This window comes from Physeter macrocephalus, chromosome 2 (assembly GCF_002837175.3).
Source record: "Physeter macrocephalus isolate SW-GA chromosome 2, ASM283717v5, whole genome shotgun sequence".
Lineage (NCBI taxonomy): Eukaryota > Metazoa > Chordata > Mammalia > Artiodactyla > Physeteridae > Physeter > Physeter macrocephalus.
The window spans coordinates 126,254,214-126,275,741 of NC_041215.1; the positions used below are offsets into that span (position 1 = coordinate 126,254,214).

The 21,528-nt window shown below is 38.7% G+C and overlaps 1 protein-coding gene across 1 annotated transcript in view; it reads left to right on the forward strand.

Moving 5' to 3' along the window:
* NYAP2 (neuronal tyrosine-phosphorylated phosphoinositide-3-kinase adaptor 2) overlaps nt 1–21,528 on the forward strand; it is a 256,629-nt gene that overhangs the window by 132,370 nt on the left and 102,731 nt on the right. Inside the window, exon 3 of the mRNA XM_024124654.2 lies at nt 16,528–17,622. Coding sequence (XP_023980422.2) covers nt 16,528–17,622 — 1,095 coding nt within the window. The remainder of the gene's footprint in view (nt 1–16,527; nt 17,623–21,528) is intronic.

Consider the following 21,528-nt stretch of genomic DNA (forward strand, 5'->3'; position numbering starts at 1 on the left):
TGAGGTTGTTCTATGACAGCTGGAGAAATTGTTTTTATTATATTGGGAGGTGGAGGTTGTCTTTCCCCACCCGCCCTCCGCATTGTTTATGTTTTAGCATCATCCCCTTCTGTCCTTTGGATGGATTCCAGATTGTTCCTGGGAGGAAACTCTGGTGATAATTCTAATTTCAGCTGCTCTTGCTCTGGGGACTGATTTGGGTCTTGTATTCTCTAATCATAATCCTGACTTTCTGAAATATGAGTGTCAGTAGAGAAAAGGCTTGCCAACTCCTCATATATTACTGAGAGGATGCTTTTAAGGGAGGTCTTAAATGAAGACATTGTACAAATGCCAAAAAAAAAAAAGGCGCTATGTCTAGGGATTAGTGAAAGCTTCCCATTGTCTGACCTCAATTAGAAAAAGCAGAAACATTTCTAACGATCACCTTCGAGACTCCTAAAGTGGCTGGCTGTATTGTAGTTAACTCTCCTAAGCTGAAGCTCTTTACCATTAGTGATCTAGTAACCTCATTCCTTTACTTCTTTTCAGAAACTCCTCATGAATTGATGTAGGGCCCTCTCCTCAGTGACTATGATTGGATTTAAATTTGCACTTGCTGGAAGTAAGGAGGAATAATTATGTGAAAAATAATGGAAGGGATTTTAATATTTCTGAAAAGATACATAAACGTATGATTAAAAATTTTGGATTGGAAAGAATTGGAGTTTCTCAACCATTTTCTCATTATGACCTCTATAAGGAGTCTTCCTATATATATTCTTCCTCACCAACCACCATCCCCTGACATTTTAATACCACTGATACACTCTATATATGTTGTTGTGCTGTATGTATATCTGTGCTTTATGCATGAAAAGAGTAAGATATTTTTCTCCTGCCCCCAAAACCAGTGTTCATCTCCTTGAGGAAGATATTGCCCTGTTGTAAATGCATTATATAAATTGAAAGGGTACACTTAAAAAAATTATCCTCCCCATTTTTATGATAGTATAATTATTTTAAAAGTGAAACCTGATTATGATATGAATATATACATATGGAAAAACATACACATATACATATGTTTTCTATATATATGTACAGCCATACTCCCCCAAGTCGAAGAAAAATAAATATACAGTATACAATATATACAAAAATATAATTTTGTAAACATGACCATCTTTCTATGTCAATAGACGTATTATCACAACATTAGTTTTATATTTGCAGAGTACTTCATTATATAGCAATAATGTCTCATAATTTAGGTGCACAGTACTGTGTCGGATATTTATGTTGTTTCTAGCTTATTATGACAGAAACAACACTGTGTTACATATAGATTCTTGTATGTATCTTTTCATATATGACTGGATATTACCTTGGGATCCATATCTACAAGGGCAAAATTCCAGCAAATGCACTTTCCAAGGCTTTCGATACAGGATGCTGAATTGCTCACCAAAACCGCATGGTTCCTTTCAAAAGGCCATAATCATAGCAAAATTTGGGTAGGATCTGGGTAATTAAGTGGTATCTTTCCTACCAATAAAATATTACATTCATAGCCAGATGATTGGGCATATTTTTAGAGGGTGTAATTGTTCAATTGGGACAGAAACTCTTGCAAGCAGGGACTGGAAGGAGACTTGTGATGTGTTCAGAATTTTCCATGTGTAACTCGGCTCAGCAAAACTCTAGGGAATTTTGTGGAGAAAGGGCCAGGAAAAATGATTATCATCCATGTTGATTTTTGTTTGATCCCTTCTACTATCCTTTCTTATTTTTTATTATTTTTAAAACTGCCTACACATTTCAGCTCAGCTTCTATGAACAGATGTGCTGTAGAAGTTTGAGATGTCAGAGAGAGATGCAGGCTACAAAAGAAGTACCTTCCCAAGTTTTTTGTGGCTTCTCATGACTTACCAGTTCAACAAATATTTCTTGTGCACCTAGTAGATGACAAGCAGTTCTGCAGGCCTGGAGGATATAGCAGTGCCTACAAACAGTCCCTACCATCATGAAGTTTATGTTTCAGGGTGGGGAGGCAGACAATAAGCCAAGTAGACATAAATAAATAATATGATGGTAGTTAATGATAAGCACTATGAAGATATAAAGAAAGTGAGCAGTGGTGAGGGGGGTGAAGAGGCGGGGGATGACTCTTTCAGATATATAGAATAGATAACTAATAAGGACCAACTGTATGGCACAGAGACTTCTACTCAATACTCTGTAAATGACCTAAATGGGGATAGAATCTAACAGAATGGATATATGTATATGTATAGCTGATTCACTGTGCTGTACGGCAGAAACTAACACAACATTGTAAATCAAGTAGACTCCAATAAAAATCATTCCTCCAATAAAAAAATAGTAATAAATAAATAAATAAATAAGAAGGTCAGAAAACCCTTTGAGAAGAATTGAAATGAAGCGATGGAGCAAACCTTGCAGATATCTGGAGGAAGAACAGTCCAGACAGAGGAAAGGGCAAGCACAAAGGTCCTAAGATCGGAAGGTGCTTGGCAATTAGGAATAGGAAGGAGGCCATTGTGGCAGGAGCAGGGTGATCAAGAAGGACATGGGTAGGAAAAGAAGGTGGGAAGATAGACAAGCGTCGGTTCATGTACGGCATTACGAAACACAAGTGAGTGAGGGCTCCACAACATCTCCAGTTTTGAATCATTACAATCATTCATTCAACACATATCTTAAAGCTCCTGCTATGTCCCAGAGCCTGGGCTAGGTGCTGGGTATGTAAGGCGATGAAGGCAGTCAGGGCTCCCATGGAGTGAACATTCCGGGGCAGACACAGGCAAGCACAGAGGCAACTGTGCTTTACTGTGATAGTGCTGTCATGGGTGAGGGAGAGGGTGTTAGCTGGAGCTCAGTAAAAGTTCACCTAGACAGCTGCAATATAAAGATCTTTTTTTTTTTTTTTTTTTAGTGGTAATTAGTTATTCATTTTTTTTTATTTACAAAAAAAATTTTTAACATCTTTATTGGAGTATAATTGCTTTACAATAAAACAATATTTCTCTTTTAGTAGCCTGCATACATCGTTCTATTGTTGCATGCATTATGTTATTTAGAAATATTACATCATCTGCTGACCCCAGTCATCTGGGTTCTGGACTGAGGGACCACATCTTTTCATCTGTTTCCTTTAATTCAGCTCCGTGTCTGGATCAGGCTTTCACCAAATTCATGGCAGTGAACGTATCATGCAAAAGACATAACTTAGTTAAAGTCTGGCTTCCTGTCATTGGAATGTTCTGGACCTAACTGGACCTTAGTGAAAAGATTAGAGGGTTATGTAAAACTCACCAGAAATCTGCAAGACCTGGAAGACAGGGTGGGCCAGGAAAGAGTGGGAGCAGCAATTTGGATTACGGGTGCTTTTCCTACTTGTTTTGTCAGCTGTGAGTCTCACTTGCTGGTAAATCCTTAGAAATTATATGTGTTTTGTTTCCCCTTTAAATGGTAAATTCACGGGAGGAAAGAACAGTTTCTGCTATGGCTTTGTGTGGGTGTGTGACAAATGATACATAAAGAAGGAAAACAATTCTTATCCTTCGAATCTGTTCACAGAAATACATAGGAAAATTTTGAGAAATCCAGGGCATGTGGCTTCCTGCTCATTCTAAGGGCATTCACCATATGTGTCCAATGTCTCAGTTATCTCCGTGACTCTGGAATTTTGGTTATTGTTTTAAGCAGCGTGCCGGCATACGCACTGGAAAGCTCTTATCCTCTGCTCTAAGTGCTGTGTGCTTTAGGGTGACTGTCGGAGGTTTTTGGGACATGGGTTTGATTGCAAAGAATCCTTATCTCCAAGGTAACACCGACATTCCTATTGGCTGAGAACAGTTTGTCCTCCCTGTTTGGGTCTTTGTGCTATTTGAATAGCATCGTAGGAGCAAATTTACTTGAGAGCATTCAGAGTCCAGGAAATAGAAGAAGCAGCACTGTTCCCAGTTACCCTGTGTGCTTGTTCTATATAGTTTGTACCTGCTGAGTGACCCAGGACACCACCCCAAACCTTGCTCAAGGTTGACTTCTCCTCACGTAATCTCCCCTCTTGCACACCCCCGGCCCTGAGCTCTTTTGTAGTTGTCTTATCTCTACCTAAACTACCACCTTAGCTTGGAGAAACTTGGACCACATTTGTCTCCTGTTTTAATTGGGACTGCTTTTGTTGCTTCTCATACTACGATTAGTTCTTTCTACATGGATCACCGATAAGATGTCTGATGATGAGACAAGGTCTACCTGCTTATCTACTTCATTGCAAAATATTTTTGAAGTGAAATGAGTAAAAATTATTTAGAATGAATGAGCACTATTGAAAGTTTACATCTTTTTCTTTGTGACTTTGCAGAAAATTTAATTCTCTTCTAAAACAGGCACTGTGCTGGGAGCTGGGGCTTCAGAGGTGAGGAAAGCAAACATGATTTTCCTGTCTAGGGGAGAAGGAGGATATTAAACAATCAGCAGACGTGCACCTAGAAATGAGGACACAAAAAAGAGCAGGGTTCCAGGGGAGATTATTTTTAGATTGAATTTCCTGGAAAGAGGTCCCTGAGTGAAAATTAAACGAAACTTAAACTTGAAGTAGGGGATGGTGAGGGTTGGAGAAGGTTCTGGGAAGGGCATTCTGGGTGTAGTGAGTCCTTGGCGGGGAATCGTTGTCTTGGTCTGAATCACTGAATCATTGTGGCTGCAGCGAGTTCTCAAAGGGACAAGCACTGTAAGCTATGGCTGGAGCAAGAGATTTGAGCCACATGGTGGAAGGTCTTATTTATTGTAATGATTATGAGTCATCATTGCCAGGTTTTGAGCAGGGGTTGGGGAGTGAGTTCATGACATGTTCAGAGCTAATTGATTATAGTAATTACAACTGTATATGTAAAGGATCTGATCAAGCATTTTCATTATCACACAGCAGGGCATTTCTGGGTGTACAGGGAATAGCTAGATAGATAGACTCATAAATGTATATATGCTACATATGTTTTATACACATATATGCAAGTATATACATATACACGCATATACGTGTATACATATACATATGTATATGTATGTGCATGTATACACGCGTACATAGGTGTATATGTGTACACACACACATAGAAATTCAAATTTGAGTTTGAAAGTAAACTTTGAGACTAGGATTACAGCATTTCTTTAGATTCCCATTATTATTGTGCAAAGCAACTGTGAGTGGAAGTTTAATTTGTAGATTACAATCCAAGCTGATATTTAAGTTAGATGTTTAAGGTGTGACTTGGAGATAGAAAAGAGACTCACAGGGAGTAATCTGAGGACAATAATCTGAGAACAGTACAGACTGGGCAAACCAATGTCTCTCTTTTCTTACATTTTAGGTTCAGAATTCATGTCAACCTGATGACTTTATTGTAAAGAAAAGATAACAAACCTAAATCTAAAACTGAAGCTGCAGTCGTCATACTGTCTGAGTAATAAAAGGCTAGATTCACATATAGCCCATGAATTTATCCAAGATGAGGAAGGCTAAAGTCTCCTCCGGGATGCTGCCTCCCATGGCCCACTGTTGGCCTGCCTGTTTGGAACCCCAGCTCTGAAATTACTGTGGATTGAACAGAATTGCCAAGTAATAGGAGAAATAAGAGAGCAAAGCTGATTTCTGAGGCCTCAGGTCCAAAAGTCAAGGCTCACGCTCTCCCGTTGTCCAATGCTCCTTCAGTTTGTGCTGTGTTTTCAGTGATCCTTAAGAATTCAGAACCAAAAATGACCAGTATCTGTTCCTCCTGGTCAATGAACTTCTGGCATGGGTCATACCATCTGGTCCCAAATAGAACCATTTTCCTCATATGAACTTATAGAAAGGTAAATATGGAACTTGTACAAAGGACTTGCTAAAGAAAATTATAGGGTCATCAGGGTTAAATAAAAATTGTGCACAAACAAAAAGAAATCCTTTCCCTTTTCCAATCCCAGTCTGCAAAAATGGAGGGTAGACTACACAGGGATAATGGAATATCTATAATATCCCAAGCTCAATGACATAACTATTATACAATCTACATGTTCATTACATGCGTAGAGCATAAAACAATAGGATGTTCTTGAGATGAGCCACCTCATCTTTTAGAAATACTCTTTCTCTTTTTTTAGAATCCGGTCACACTCGTCTTGAATTTGAAGCACAGAAAACAGCTCCTAATGTCATTTTGCAAAACCTAAAGGGTATATCTGTGGTTTGGAAAAAGGAGAGTTTGAATAAAAGATGTTAATCTCTTGAATTTTCTGCATTGCCACACACATGCTGTGACTTCCATCCTACATTTTCTCTTTTGCTTGGACTTTAATTGCATTTTTAAATTAAAACTCACTCAATAAAAAATATCTTTAAAAAAATTAAGCTGAAAAGAAGCTAAGAGTGCCAACACCGTAATGGTAATGTCCAGAAAATTCCAAAGCCTATATATCTCTAAAGGAAGGATTACATCTTCCAAAATAAATTCACTTCTATATTATGTGGCTATACATAAGATATAACCCTAATACCAAAGGAAACTGAAATATTGATCTCATATTTCAATGAACATAAAATCTATATTTATTTAGGCAATCACTCATTTTACAGTTTCCCAGAACTTGTAGGCTCACGGGCACTGGCGCCATTAATTTTGATAGCTCAGTGCTAAATAAATGTGAAGTATGCGTGAAAGCGTACACTCTCATTACATATCTTCCAACGTAGAGAGATTTTTAATGAATACTGATAATAATTGATAATGATATTGGCTTTACTTTTTAAGCCCTTCCTATGGCGCAGGCAGTATGCCAAACACTTCAGGTCAGTGTCTTTTTAAACCCTCACAACATCCTGCGAACATGCATCATTGCAGTCACTTAACGAGGCTTACAAAGGTTAGAGTTGACTTTCCCAAGGTTCTACAACTACTAAATTGGAATTGGAGTTCAGGCTAATCTGATTCATGAAAGAGTATTGGTACTGTTTTTTTTAAAAAATGTTTAAAACCCCCTTAACTATATATTTGTAAAACAAAAATGCATCATCATCTATTAAGGCAAATTATTCTTTGACTGTATGGCAACTAGAGTCAGATCACCTGGGTTCAAAGCCAGCTTCTGCCACTTGGGCAAGTAATTTAATTTCTCTATAATGTAATCTCAGTGCCCATAAAACAGGGTTTATAATAGCATTACCTCCTAGGGGTGTTGTAGGTATTAAATAAAATAGTCTCCCCAAAACACGTTGCCTGATACCAAAAAATGCATTTGATACAGGGTAACTATTCTTCTTCTCCTCCTTCTTCTCCTCTTTTCCCTCCTCTTCCTCCTCCTCCTTCTTCTTCTTCCTCTTCTTCCTATATTTTCATTACAGATGTTAGCACACATCAACACAACTTCAGTGAAATTGAATGAAATGTTTTATAGTTCTGTAATTTCATGCTGCTTCCTCTGAGATCTCAGATACTTTAAAAGATCACAAACATTTCTATCTTCCTATCTCAACCAGAACAGATTTACAAAGGATAATCCTCAGTAAACTGTATCTATGGAACTGCAGGGAATTGGCTTCCACAAAATTGACTGCCCAACGGACAGGGGAAAATGTTCCAACCGTTCATCGGATTTTTCTCCCAACTTAGTTTTCTTTAACATTGTATCCTCCTGGGTTGAATCTAAATTAACTGAGCTTCTATTGGGTTCTCAGCATCGCGCATTTTCCATGGCTACATTTTTGTTATCACATTTTTTTTGTTCAGGACTCAGGGAATTAACTTATTTGCTTACTTCTTTTCTCTGCAGGTAGTGATGCTACAAGTGATAGCTACTGTGAACTTGTAAAGCTGATGGCTTCAAAATATTTGGGCAAAGGGATAAAGAGTTATAACCAATGGTTTAATAACTCAGCTATGCCTAAGTTTTAAATATATGTATTACTTTCTCTGACTTGGCCTTCCTAAGTATCATTTGATTGACCACTATGTGGAGGTGATTGGTATGCGTAGATAAAACCAAGAGAGTTTTTGGTTTGGGGAACCTGTAGTAATGTAGACATAGAGTTTTATTTAGGTTGTTTTTAAAAATAAGACTAGTCTTTAAGACTAAGTACACCTAAAAACTCTAAGGAGATCAACTTTCATTAAAACACTTTGAAAATGGAGGGAGGAAGGATGAATATCTGAAGGAATGTATGAGAAAGAGAATTGAAAAATTTAAGTCATGATGCTTACATAATAAACCAACTGAGAAACCAATGAGAGAAATGTCCAGTGTGATTAAGTACTGATTGGATGGTCATGGAAGACTTCTCTGAAGAAGTGACTTTTTTTTTTTTTTTTTTTTTTTTTTTTTGCTGAGATCTGAGTGCTAGGAAGAAACCAGCCATGTATAACTTAAACAAAAGCCAGAGCTGGACAGTAAATGGTGAAACTAGATTTTATTTAGGACTATTGCAATAGGGGAAAAGAGACCTCAGTATAGAACTGAGGCCAATTCCAAATACGGTATGGGGCAAGTGGGAATTATTAGAGCTAGGAAGCAGGGTGGGAGTCATTGGATGGAAAATTACTAAGAGGAAACACAAGGGTAAGGGGGGGATTTCTGGCTAAACTGACCTAAGAGGATTCTTGCTGAAGACAGGCCAGAATGATCAGAGATCACTGGGAGTACGGTGGAGGATGGGGAACCCAATCAGATATCAAGGGTGATCAGATATTGAGGGTGGGGGTTTCTGGGTAAACTGGCTTTGGCAGGATTATTACAAATAGTGGATTCTACAGGGAAGAGCATAGATAGTCCTAGAGGAAGGTTCAAGAGCCTGACTACTGTTTTATCAAGAAAAGAGTTTTTGTCAGTTGTGGAACCTAATAGTTTAGCATCCTGTCTGACTGAGATCATCCCTGCAGGATGGTCTTTCTCCCCGATGGAAACATTTCCTCCAGTTCTTTTCTCTATTCCTTCTCAACTTGTGTAAAGTTTGGAAAGGCAGGTGGAGTCTGAGAGGCTTCAGTAGTGTAGCCAAGGAAAGGCCCGCAATACAGCCACTCTCTGTTCTTTCCAAGTGGGCTATGTCTAAAGGGCATCCTGTGACTAGAGCAGGGGGAGACTGGGAAACAAGATGTTTCCCTGGGATAGAAATATCAAATTGGATATTTGTGATCAACTTTATAAATAGAGTCCTGTCTCTTTAGGAATGCTGGCTGCCTGTCTGGACAGAGTCCCATGCAATGGTGTTATAGTGGTGAACTTTCCCTGGTAAAGTATTGGCTTTTCATCTATAAACTCAGAAACTCCATCATTAGATGTCTAGAATAACCAAGATGTCAAAGTAGCCAAGCTCAAAAGAGATGGGTACATGTCTCTCTTTAGGCTGCTATAACAAAACACCACAGACCTATAAACAACAGGAATGATTTTTCACAGTTCTGGAGGCTGGAAGTACCTGATCAGGGTGCCAGCACGGTCATGTTCTGGTCAGGTTCCAGGCGGAAGTCTGCTGACCTCTTCAATGTCCTCACATAGCAGAAGGGGCTAGGGAGCTCTGTAGGGTCTCTTTCATAGGGCCATTATTCTCCTTCATGGGGGCTCCACACTCATGAACTAATTAGCTCCCAAAGGCCCACCTTCTAATACCATGACATTGAATGTTAAGATTCCATTATATGAATTTGGGGGTGGGGAGGACACAGACATTCAGATCATAGCAGTGTATGAAACCAGAATTCCACCTTGCTGGTTTCTAATGTGAAATATATGCATAATATTTTGGAAATCACTCTTATTAAAAAGTTTCTTGATGAAACTGAAGTTAGAGAAGGAATGACTCGTAAGAATCATACAGGTCAAAGCTTTAGGTTCTATCAGCATGCTGGGGCCATCCCCACGCAGGGATATAACAGAGGACCAGATCCCCTGGGCATTGCTGTGAGGGTCCACCATCTTTTGCTCTGTGAGTTTCCTGGTTTTATAATCCTTGTGGCTAAAAAGATCCCCTCTGTTTGTTCTTCCTTTACATATGTTAATACCTTCCCTCTGATTTCAGTCCAGTCTTTTTGACCAGAAAGTATGTATTCTCTTTTTATATCTCTTCTCTGAATCATCCTGTGGTGATTTTATAATACTTAGAAGGCAATCTTACTTCTTTAATTTCCCTATTCTGGTAGGATGCTTTCTGTTTCCTCAGGGTACACACTGTACCCTAGTTCTGTGAAAATAACAATAGCATTTTCTATGAAATAGCTACATAAAACAGGAAATTAATTTTAGGATTTTTTTTCAGTTATCTATGCTGTGCAATAAACCGACCCAAAATGCTATGGCTTAAAGCAGTAACAATTTATTACTTATTATTTGGTGAGTTGAGTTGCCTTGTATAGGTAGTTCTTCTACTCTATGTGTCATTGGTTGGGGGTCTCTCATTTGGCTGTATTCAACTGGCAGGCGGGATGGGTTAGAAGGTCCAACAAGGCTTTACTCACATGCCTGGTCTGTCTTTCTCCTCCGTGTGGCCTCTTTGCAAAACTAGGTTGAGTTTCTTCATAGCTTTTTGGTCTAAGAGGTTTTACCTGGCAATTGGCTTTTCAGATAGAGGAAGTGAAAGCTGTCAGTTCTCTTAAGTTCAAGACTCAGAATATCACTTCCACCACATTCTGTTGGTCAAGGTAAGTCACAAGGCCTGCCCTGATTTGAGGAGAGGAACATAGACTACCTATTGAAAGGTGGAAAACACACAAGGGAGGAAGGAATTGAGGGTGGCTCCCTCGGAAGACTGTCTATCACAACTTGCCTTCAAGTCCCAATATTTACAGTAGGCAAATATTGCCCAATAGTTTCATTGCATTACACCATCAGCTTGAAATCCAGGATTTCCTCATCTAAATCATGCCCATGTGGCACGTTGAGTGAAATTCCTCATACGCAAAGGTCTTTGAACTAAAAGTACAATTTATCTGCCCTACAAAACCTGACATAGACTGGCAGGTCAGGAGCAGGAAAACTGCAGGGTACAGTCTTGTTCAAAAAAGTAGGAGCTTGAGAGAGGGGAGTCACATAGAAGTCACTGGTTCATAGCAATTTGGAAATCCAGGTGTGCACATGTGCCCAGTTCTCCCTATTCGGGGGCAGAATTTATTGATTAGGGCCCAGCTTCCCCCAGTTTTGGTTCTCTGCGGTTCTTAGTTTTGCTCTCTGAGCTCTTAAATCTGCCCTTTGAGTCATCTTTTCTTGCACATAAGAAATGCCCTGTATCTAATTTAAGCCAAGGCTCTTTCATTCCCACTCAACTTTAAGACCATAGTGTTGATCCAGTTCCATGTCTTACACTGTTTCCATCCACACTTTGATCTGAATTCTGTGTTTTCATTGCTGGCAGATCCAGGATGGTATTACAGCACAGATACTACAATTCCAAATCTGATCCTTTATGCACATTATCACACTTTCTTGGTCCCACTGTAAACAGACCAAGGGTATTTGTAACTCCCATCCCTTTACAGACACCTTAATTTAAAAACTAAAATAAAATAAGAAAGGAACAATTTTGTGGATGGTATTATGGGGCTTGTGACTGAAAATAAAAATATTGCTCAAACCTCTGGAATTGTGAGTTGTGAAAAGAGAGTTACTGTGAGCACAATTCTGCTGAAAGTGGGAAATGTGTCTCTCACCTTCTAGAATCAGCCAGTTCAGTATCACAGAGTGTGGCCGTTACTTCTGTTCACTGGACTCTAATTTCCCTGTTTGAATTACCTATTTAAATATATCTCTATAACCAGAGCTCTTTAAGTATACCTCTATAACCAGGCCATGCGATAATACCAATATAAGCATGGGTGAGAAGACCTTTTAAAATGATACTTTATGCCATATTCAAAATAATGAATTATAGAGCTTTCCCCCCTTATTTCTTTCCTTTGTTTTAAAAGTTATAAAAGATGGAATTGACATTATGAGGTTTTTTTAAAGTAGTTGATAAGGCATTTATGTTTATTCATCAGTGATATATGGAGTTTGGGTTGGATAATCTCTAAGAGTCCTTCAAATTCTGGGAGTCTGTGACCAAAGAGACTTTCCATCAGGGGAAATACACACCTGTGTTGTTGTCTCTTTTTTCACTTCTTGGGTCAAGAACATTCACAGAAACCAAAGCCTGGTTTTACATTACACTTTTTTTTTTTAATAAGGAAAATATTATTTCAGAAGGATAGTTTGACAAGGGACATGGCAGATTTCCAAAATTAACTCTGAAAGACAGATCATCTGGGCATGACTGAAAGCCATGCATTACCTTTGTGCTCCGATATTTCATTTCAAAAATGTCACTTTCTGCTTATTCAATGCTACTGTCATTATACTATTTTAAGCATGAAATTTGTGTTCTGGAGCTGAACAGGGATTATTGCTTCTATCTTTGGACTTATTAGTAATGATTTAAAATTCATTCAAGAGCAATAAAAATCACCTTTTTATTGTGGTTGAATTTGGTTAAGTGTTGAAATTTGCAATGCAATTTTTATTGTCTTTTATTAGCAGTAGTTCAGCATTTATGTATGTAGATCAAGACTATTTTTAAGCACCTTCTAAGGAAATAACTTTTGAAACATGAGTTTTTCCTTAATTTTTAATTCCCCAGGGTGATGTTAAACTAGAATAAATCATGGGGCAAAGTTGCTAAAAATTTCAGACTTTTTCTTATTTGGGTTAACGAAAAACAAAGCAGATATGACAGTTGAAACAAAATTTCCTATTTACTCAATACATGGAATAAGGTGAAACCAGATGATGTCGCAAATGCAGAGAAAAATCGTTTCATTAGAGATGACTTGCCTCCTCTGCCTTTTCAGAGAGAGCCATGAGACTGCAAGGAGGATGTGGAATGGGAACCAGACATTGCCTGGAAGAAAAGTCTCCCAATATTGAAGGAATGAATCTGTTTATTCATCCCGATTGGCTGTAGTTTACTTATTGCTTTACTCACTAAATAATCCTCAGTTCTCTCATTTTAAATTTGGATTAATACAAAGGAAGAGGAGAAGGAAACAAAATGTGTTTGAATTATATGAATCTGCCTGCATTAGGCTCTTTTCGCCACACAGGGAAGGGGAGAGGGAAGAAGCTTGCCCAGATAATGAAGGATTTGCTGGGCAAGGTTGGCTGGAGAATTGCTTCTTATGGTGGGCGGCAGAACATACAAAACCCGGTGGAGCAGGGAGTCTATATGCCAAAGCAAACAACAGCAGAAAACAAAGAGCATCTAGAAAATGGGTCTAATTAAATAGTATGGCACGTGCCTTGGCACGAATCAGAAGTTGGAGCATCAGATCAAGAAGAATCAGAATAATAACCAGAATAACTGGGAAAGAGTTAAATTAATTCTTCAAGTAGCAAAGCTTATTAAAGTCTTACAGTGCCAGAGGATGAAAAAGTGGGTGCTCAGGAGTTAGCTTTATAGGGTCTTTACACAGGGCTCAATCAGTATTCTCTTGTCTATGTCATCTCAAGCTGACATAACAAAATTCCACAGACTGGGTGGCTTAAACAACAGACGTTTATTTTCTCAGAGTTCTTGAGGCCAGAAGTCCAAGAGCAAGGTGCCAACACAGTCAGTTTCTGGTGAGAATTCTCTTCCTGCTTTGCAGATGGCAACCTTCTCACTATGTCTTCACATGGTGGAGAGAATAAGACAACGAAGATCCCCCAGTGACTCCTCTTATAAGGGCACTAATCTCATCCATCATGAGGACCCAGCCCTCGTGACCCAATTATCTCTCAAAGGATCTACCTCCAAATAACATCACATTGGGGGTTAGGAATTCAACATATGAATTTGTGGAGGGGGACACAGTTCAGTCCATAGCAACTGTCAATTTCGATTACCTCAGAGTCATCGTAAGAGTCACATATTATACTTAATCCCCCTCATCAGATAATACCTGTACTTGGTTTGGTACTGAAGTTGTCCTAACAGTACAAATAAATTATCGCTATTTCTTCATAATGAATAGTTACCTTAATTCTAACTATGTTGTGTTCTAGAATAGAACCGTTTTCTTTCTTCCACATTTCATAGATATGGCGGGTCTTTATTTCATTTTTTTCTGATCTTTTGGCAAACAAAGTTGCATATTCTGAGTGCAACCCAAACATTGGTCTTGCCTATTCCAAAGGCCGCCTTCTAATCTATGTGGAAAGAGGGATGTTGGTTCCAGGGAAGAGGCTGCTGTTTCCCTGAGTATCATGTCACTCTCAGCTCTACCACTGATCTCTGGCTTCCTGGGAATCCTGGGTTGTGGTCTTCCCTCAATGCAGTGTTGCTACCTAGGCTTGGGCTCTGCCTGTCCTGTTATTTCTGTCCGTACAACAACCCAAGTCTATGTTTAGGGAAGGGTGAAAGAAAACGGCAGTGAATTGTAATTTAGGAACCAGAAAAAAATGAAAATCTTATTCTAAGTATGATTTTAAGCATAGAATGAAGTTATCCATCTCATGGACACACATTCATTCCTAGCTTTAGGTTAACTCTCCATTTACAGAATACCTTGCTACTTCCCACACCACCCAGCTCCTAGAACTCAATAGTCAGTGGCAGATATTCCTAGAGTGTGAGTTACTTAGCCTAGGATGACACACTGAGGTGGAGCATGGCAGGAAACAAGCTTCAGAAGAATAATCTGGATGGACTTTTGTTCTAAGTCCTGGTTCGTTCAAAGTCCCTCCAGTTCTAAGTCAATCTCACTCATTAATTTATGGGTTTACTTTATTTGGGCTCCGATTTTTGTATGTAATCTGATGATCTATTTGAATCATATGAAAATTAACATGCATGGTAGATTTCAAAACCAATAAAAATGTATGACCAGTAGGAGATATAGAGAAGAGCTATTGGTCACTTTGGGTCCCGCCTAAAGAATTATCTGGATAGTTTTCATTCCATTATGTCCCTAGGCTTTTCCCTTTTGACACTAAAAGGCTCTACTGCTGTATCGTCCCCCTGTAAAATGGCATCTAGTTTTTTCCTACTGTAAGTTAAGGAAAAGTCGACATACAGTAACAAGCTTCCCTTCAACAAGCTGCTTGATTGTAGTGAGTGGAACCATCACCATGGGTAAAATGGAGTCGAATATTTGAAAGCAGGAATGACCTAGAAAAGCAAAAGATATAGCCACTGCTAGAATATTTGATGGGTTCTCTTTCTCTGAAGGCATGATTGATGCATAAAGCAGCCACCTAACTAATCTTTAAGCACTTGCTTCTCCTATGGTAAGTTTTAGAAAAGCTCCTGCGTCATAAGTTTTGCTAGTTGAAAAAGAAACCCAGAAAATTTGGGGTGTTTCCTGGGTTGTGCCTTGAGACCTCCCCTCCCTTCAAGCTGCAAATTATAGAGAAGCCTGTTCTTTTCTCATAGGTGTACACCTATAAGCTATACCGTCAACTTACATTATATGCTACCACTTACCACAAGCAACTACATTCTGCCACATTGCATAAAAATGATTATCATTGTAATCATATATCAGCACAATGAGATGATGAGATAATATCAAGACTCCAGTACTTTCCCTGCATGCTTAACAATTGATTGCAGTCACAGACACATTGCCAGCCTGTTCCAACCTACTAGATGGAGTCAGAAGTTTATGTTCCATTACAAGGGGGGCTTCCCGTAGGCTGTGGGGTGTACTTGTATGCATATCTGTTGTGAGTTTCTAGAAGTTATTCTTGAAGGTTACACATCATTCTCTGGATTATTCTCTTGTAAAACTCTCTAGGGGGTTCTCATGTGTCAGGGCAATAAATTCATTCCAAGACAGCATTTGGGATATCATAAGAGATCTTATGAACTAAAACAGACAAATACACCATAATCAACAATACCTGGAGATACGGAGATTAACTTGTCTAGCCTCATAAAATGTTCACATCAATTTCCCCTGAAGTATCAGACCCATCTGTATAAAAATTATTTATCTGAACCAAGACAGAGATTAAGTCTAGCAGGCTGGAACATTGTTATCCCAAATAAAAGCAAGATGTGATCATGTGTAATGGCCACATCATTTAAAGGGCTCAGTCCCCATGGTATTTTTGTAACCATTTGTACTAATAGAAACTCTAGATTTTTTTCCCCTTTCTTTGTTGCTGAATTCTTAGAAGTTGATTTTTATGAAATGTGTGATTGTTTTTATCCAGTTGTGTCATCTGAAGTTTCTATTTAGGAATTCTAAGACAGAGGGATGAAGAAGTCCTGGTCTTAATGCATTTATCAGTGTTGGATTATTTATATTAGTTTGAAGATACATATTACTACTGTTCTTGCATCATATTTTTCTAAATGTGGAAATGTTTGGCTTTTGTTGGATTTGCAGTCTACGTCTCCAGCTTGAAACGAAGCATTACCCCTCCCCTCAAATGTTTAGAGTAGTAAATCCACCTGAAAGTCATATTTGAAAGCTTTCCTATTGTACTCATCTATTTTACGTTTTGTTTTGTTTTTGTTTTTCCTTCTTCTTTTAGTGTCAGCCAAACCAAGACCCCACAGTGATGAATATTCCAAGAAGATTCCTCCTCCAAAACCAAAACGGAATCCAAACACTCAGCTCAGCACATCTTTTGACGAAACGTATATCAAGAAGCACGTGCCCCGGAGGACCTCACTCCCTCGGGACCCCTCCCTCTCCCAGGTCAGCAGCCCCTCAGGGGACCCCGAGGAGGAGGAGCCCGTGTACATTGAGATGGTGGGGAACATTCTCAGAGACTTCCGGAAAGACGAGGACGACCTGAGTGAGGCCGTCTACGAAGAAATGAAATACCCCATTTTTGATGACTTAGGCCAAGACTCCAAGTGTGACCTGGACCATCACAGTTGTTCTTCGCAGTGTGCTACTCCCACGGTGCCTGACTTGGACTCGGCCAAGCCCTCAGTGCCATGTACCCCAAAGGGTTTGCTCTGTGACATCCCTCCACCCTTTCCCAACCTGCTTTCTCATAGACCCCCGCTGCTGGTGTTCCCCCCGGCCCCTGTGCAGTGCTCCCCCAACTCTGACGAGTCTCCGCTCACCCCCCTGGAGGTCACAAAGCTTCCTGTGTTGGAAAACGTGTCTTATATGAAACAGCAGGCCGGGGCGTCACCATCCTCCTTGCCGTCTCAGCCCTCCGGCCACCCTAAACTGGAGAAGGACCAGGCCGGAGCCCTGGGACCCGTTCCTGCTGCCTCGGTTCTCTCCTCGTCCCCTCCCCCGCCTTCCACTCTGTACCGAACGCAGTCTCCCCACGGCTACCCCAAAAGTCACTCCGCCTCCCCGTCACCCGTCAGCATGGGCAGGTCCCTGACCCCGCTCAGCCTCAAGAGGCCCCCGCCCTACGACGCCGTGCATTCAGGCAGCCTCTCCAGGAGTTCTCCATCAGTGCCTCATTTGACCCCCAGACCGGTGTCGCAAGATGGGAGCAAGATGGTCAATGCCTCGGTCAATACCTACGGGTCGGCTCCGAGCGGCTCCCGGTCCAGAACACCCACGAGTCCTTTGGAAGAACTAACCAGCCTCTTTACCTCGGGACGCAGCCTGCTGAGGAAGTCGTCCAGCGGCCGCCGCCCTAAAGAACCTGCAGAAAGTAAGTACACAGACGCTTTCGTTTGTGACTTGAGGGCAGTGAACCCCGTGATGTACAGATAAGGCACGTGGTAGTGATATTTGGTCCTTTTAGTTGAAATCTCAAGATGTGTGGTTTTGCTTTTGCCATATCAAAGGAAATAGTGCGTTCTCATGGGTCCTTAAAAGTGAAAGACAGAGGCAGGGCAGTCTGAGTCAGAGAGATGAAGATGCTGCCCCTCTGGGTTTTGAAGATGGAGGAGGGGGCCCTGAGCCAAGAAATCAGGAAACCTCTAGAAGATTGAATAGTCAAGGGAAGAGATTCTCCCCTAGAGCCTTCAGAAGGAATGGCAGCCCGGCCTACCGGCTTCATTTTAGGCAAGGGAAACCCATTTCAGACTTCTGCCTTCTAGAATTGTAAAGTAATAAATTTGTGTCATACTTTTAAGACGCCAAAAAAAAAAAAAATAGGAGATAGTGCATTCTGAGAGAACTAAAAGGGATGGTCTGCACAATATAACATATTAAAAAGAATCAGTTTTAAATATAAAATAAAGTGAATGATCTAAATTCTTCAGGGTCTCTGGGAAATCTAACAAAGAAAACAGATCACTATAAAATGTTTAGGTACATGCCTCGATTTGGGCGGGAAATTATACATTTAAATTATACATTCAAACATGGAATTGGTTAAGTGTTAAAATTATTTTGTATTAAAAGCCTGCTTGAGCAAATCTGTTTTAGAAAGCCTTTGCTGCAAAGAAACCAATTCGAATAGAATCATTACTTTTTTAAAAAAACAATGAATGATTCTCTCCACATACTTCATGTTGTTACATTCTTACTTTCCTGCTAAACTAGAATAGGCTCACTCTTTCCCTTTTAAAACCCTTGGTAATTAGCATCTTATTCCCATGGTACTCTTCCTATATCCATCAATATATAAATTACAGAAAGATTACTAAGTCATAAATAGGAGGGGAACATTATATTTACCCCTGAATTTCAAAGACCAGGGAATGTCTCTCTCTGAATGGCTAATCCTTTTGTGAGCCCCACATCACTGCCTAATGGTATTGTAAAGTCAAAACAGATCCCAGTTTTCTCAATGTTCATTTCATTAAATTACACTGCTTTCCTTTATTTAAAAATGCCTTAGGGCACCTAAGCTGAAAATTAATCACTTACATCTCAAATGATCCCACCGCAGGATTTTATTATTCTACTCATACAGTTACATTGAGGACCTTCTTTAAAGGAAAAGAACTCTTCAACGTGTCTGATGAAGATGATGATGACACTCCTTAGATAATTAATATTCATTGGTAGTTAAAAGCCATTTATCTTGTCTTTTTTTCTCTTTAACCAGAGATTTATGAAGGCATTAACCACTTAAATAATTCTACTCCCTCCCTCCCCAATAAAAACATTTCATTTACCTGACTGAAAGGCAAAAACTTCTCATATCTTAGACATATCTCGAATTAAATACATACATGAATACACTAAAATATTTTAAAAATTATTTTAATAATTGAATTAAAACTAGGAACCTCCTATTTCTAGAGTGGTGGTTCTCAGCTGGGGTGAATTTGCCCCCAGGGACATTCAGCAATGTCTGGAGACATCTTTGGTTGTCACAACTGGGGATGCTACTGACATCAAGTGGATAGAGACCAGGGATGCTCCCCTCAACAGCCTACAATGCACAGGACAACCTGATACAAAAATTAAAAAAAAAAAAAAAAAGCAAGGAACAGAAAAAAAAGGATTATCTCATCCACAATGTCAATAGTGCCAAGTATGGGAAACTCTGATCTAGGCAATTTATTAAAATTGAAAGTTTTTTCCATACGATTGATTTGGTTTAAACACAGATAAGTAAGGTTTTTGGAAAAAGTTGAAAAAAAATAAAGGAAAAGATTTTACTCTCAAAATACGTAGCGGTTAGTATGAAATTAGTAGAAGTTTCATCCAAGAATTGGTGAAATTAGCCAATATTCTCCCTACCTACCAGTTTCTTTGGAGGGTTCTTAGCAGCTCCAGCTGGCAGCTATACCAGTTAGCTAGAAAAAGTATATGTAAAAAAAAGTGATTAACTAATGAAGTTATTTCAAGAAAAATCCATCTGTTAGAATCAGTCTATGTGCTATATGTCACAGACTTCTCCATTCGACTCCAAAATGAGCTTTGTGTGCTTCTAAAACCAAGCTTGTACATGGAGAAGTGATCTAGGCTCTTTATAGCTTTTTAGAGATCCAAGGATTAAATTCCTTCCCATGTGCTATTAACTGTGTATCAACCCTTCAGAGGAAGGTCATGCCCTGGGTTACATGAATTCCAATACTTTACACAAATGGAAGGGAGGAAAAATGCACATAGTGTTTCTAATGAATAATCCAATTCCATTTACTTTTGACTCTGGAAGAAAATAGAAAAACACTCTGATGTTAACAAAATCATAGGAGCTCTCAGAATCTTCCTGTAATCCAAAATGTAGATCCAAAATCGTTGATAATTGAAAGTTAACCTACAGTTACTGCTGCAGTACACTCAGTGATACAACTATCTCCTTCACTCTTGACAGTTTGGATTTGTAGACACCTGCTGATAACAAAGGGACAAGATAAGTGATATGAAGTAGTATAACATTCATGACCCCTGAGTCACATTTGGCATTTTTTTTACATTTCAGAGATAAAAGTAAGACTGGTATTTCTGTGCTCCATACCCTTCTAGGTTTACTGGAAATGTCAATTTTTCGAGTTTTCTGATATTCAATTCAAAGCAAATATATCCACTTTAATTTAAAAACCTATGTCAAATAAAATTTATCCCTTCAACTTTTATTTTTAATAATCTATAAAAGATACACCTAATTTAATAATTTCATATCTTACAGGAGTATAATTATTGATGGGGATTGCAAAATAGGAAAGAGATAAAATAAGACAATAGTGGTAGACCATGAATCCATTTCATTTTGCTTCACCATTTTCTAAATACAGCCTCCATATTAATTGTTCTAGGAAGCACGTTTTTCCTAGTTGATGTGACATTATTACGTTGTTTAACTGTATATGAGTATACTAATGATAATACATTTATTTGAATTGGTTATTATTAATATTTTTTTAAATTTGTGCAGAGAGATAGAGGACGTAAGGCATGTAAGGAGTGATTAACTTGTATTTTATTGCTGTAAATTTCTGTGTCTATACGACAAGTAGGTGAAGTACAAATATGTTTTGTGGTGAATTTGGAGACTCAAATGATAATTTTCTACCTATCATTTTTATCTTCCTTTTTCACATTTTTATTTTATATATCCTTTGATTGGAATCTTTAGAACACCTAAGTCATGAATGGGCCATGATATTATTTTATTTTAATAAATCAAGAGCCATGAATCATAGAAATTATTAGCCAGAATCAAGTGAGAAAAAACTCTTTCATCCCGTCAAATAAGAAATATTTTAAAAATAAAGTTTAGCCTCTATTTAATATAAATGCATGAATGTATGTTTCTATGAAAATGTACAAGGCATAATGAAGGATATAATTACATTTTATAATATACTTGAGAGAGAGAATGTGATAGAAAAGTTAAAAGTGGAAAAATGTAAAGAGAAAATTTTAAAAAAGAAAGAAACATGAAACATCAAAGAGAAAAGTCTAATTAAAAAACTGAGGCACCAAGAAAAATACACACACACACACACAATGCACACATCAGGTCAAATGGACATATAAACAAATATAGGTGCCAACATATGAAGCACATACAAAGGTACACAGAGAACCAGAGAAGAAGCACCAAAACACAGTAGGGCCAAAGAAGGATCAAAGGAAAAAAAAAGACGCAAGCTCACTCATCTGGTATTGCCATATATATATATATATATATATATATATATATATATATATA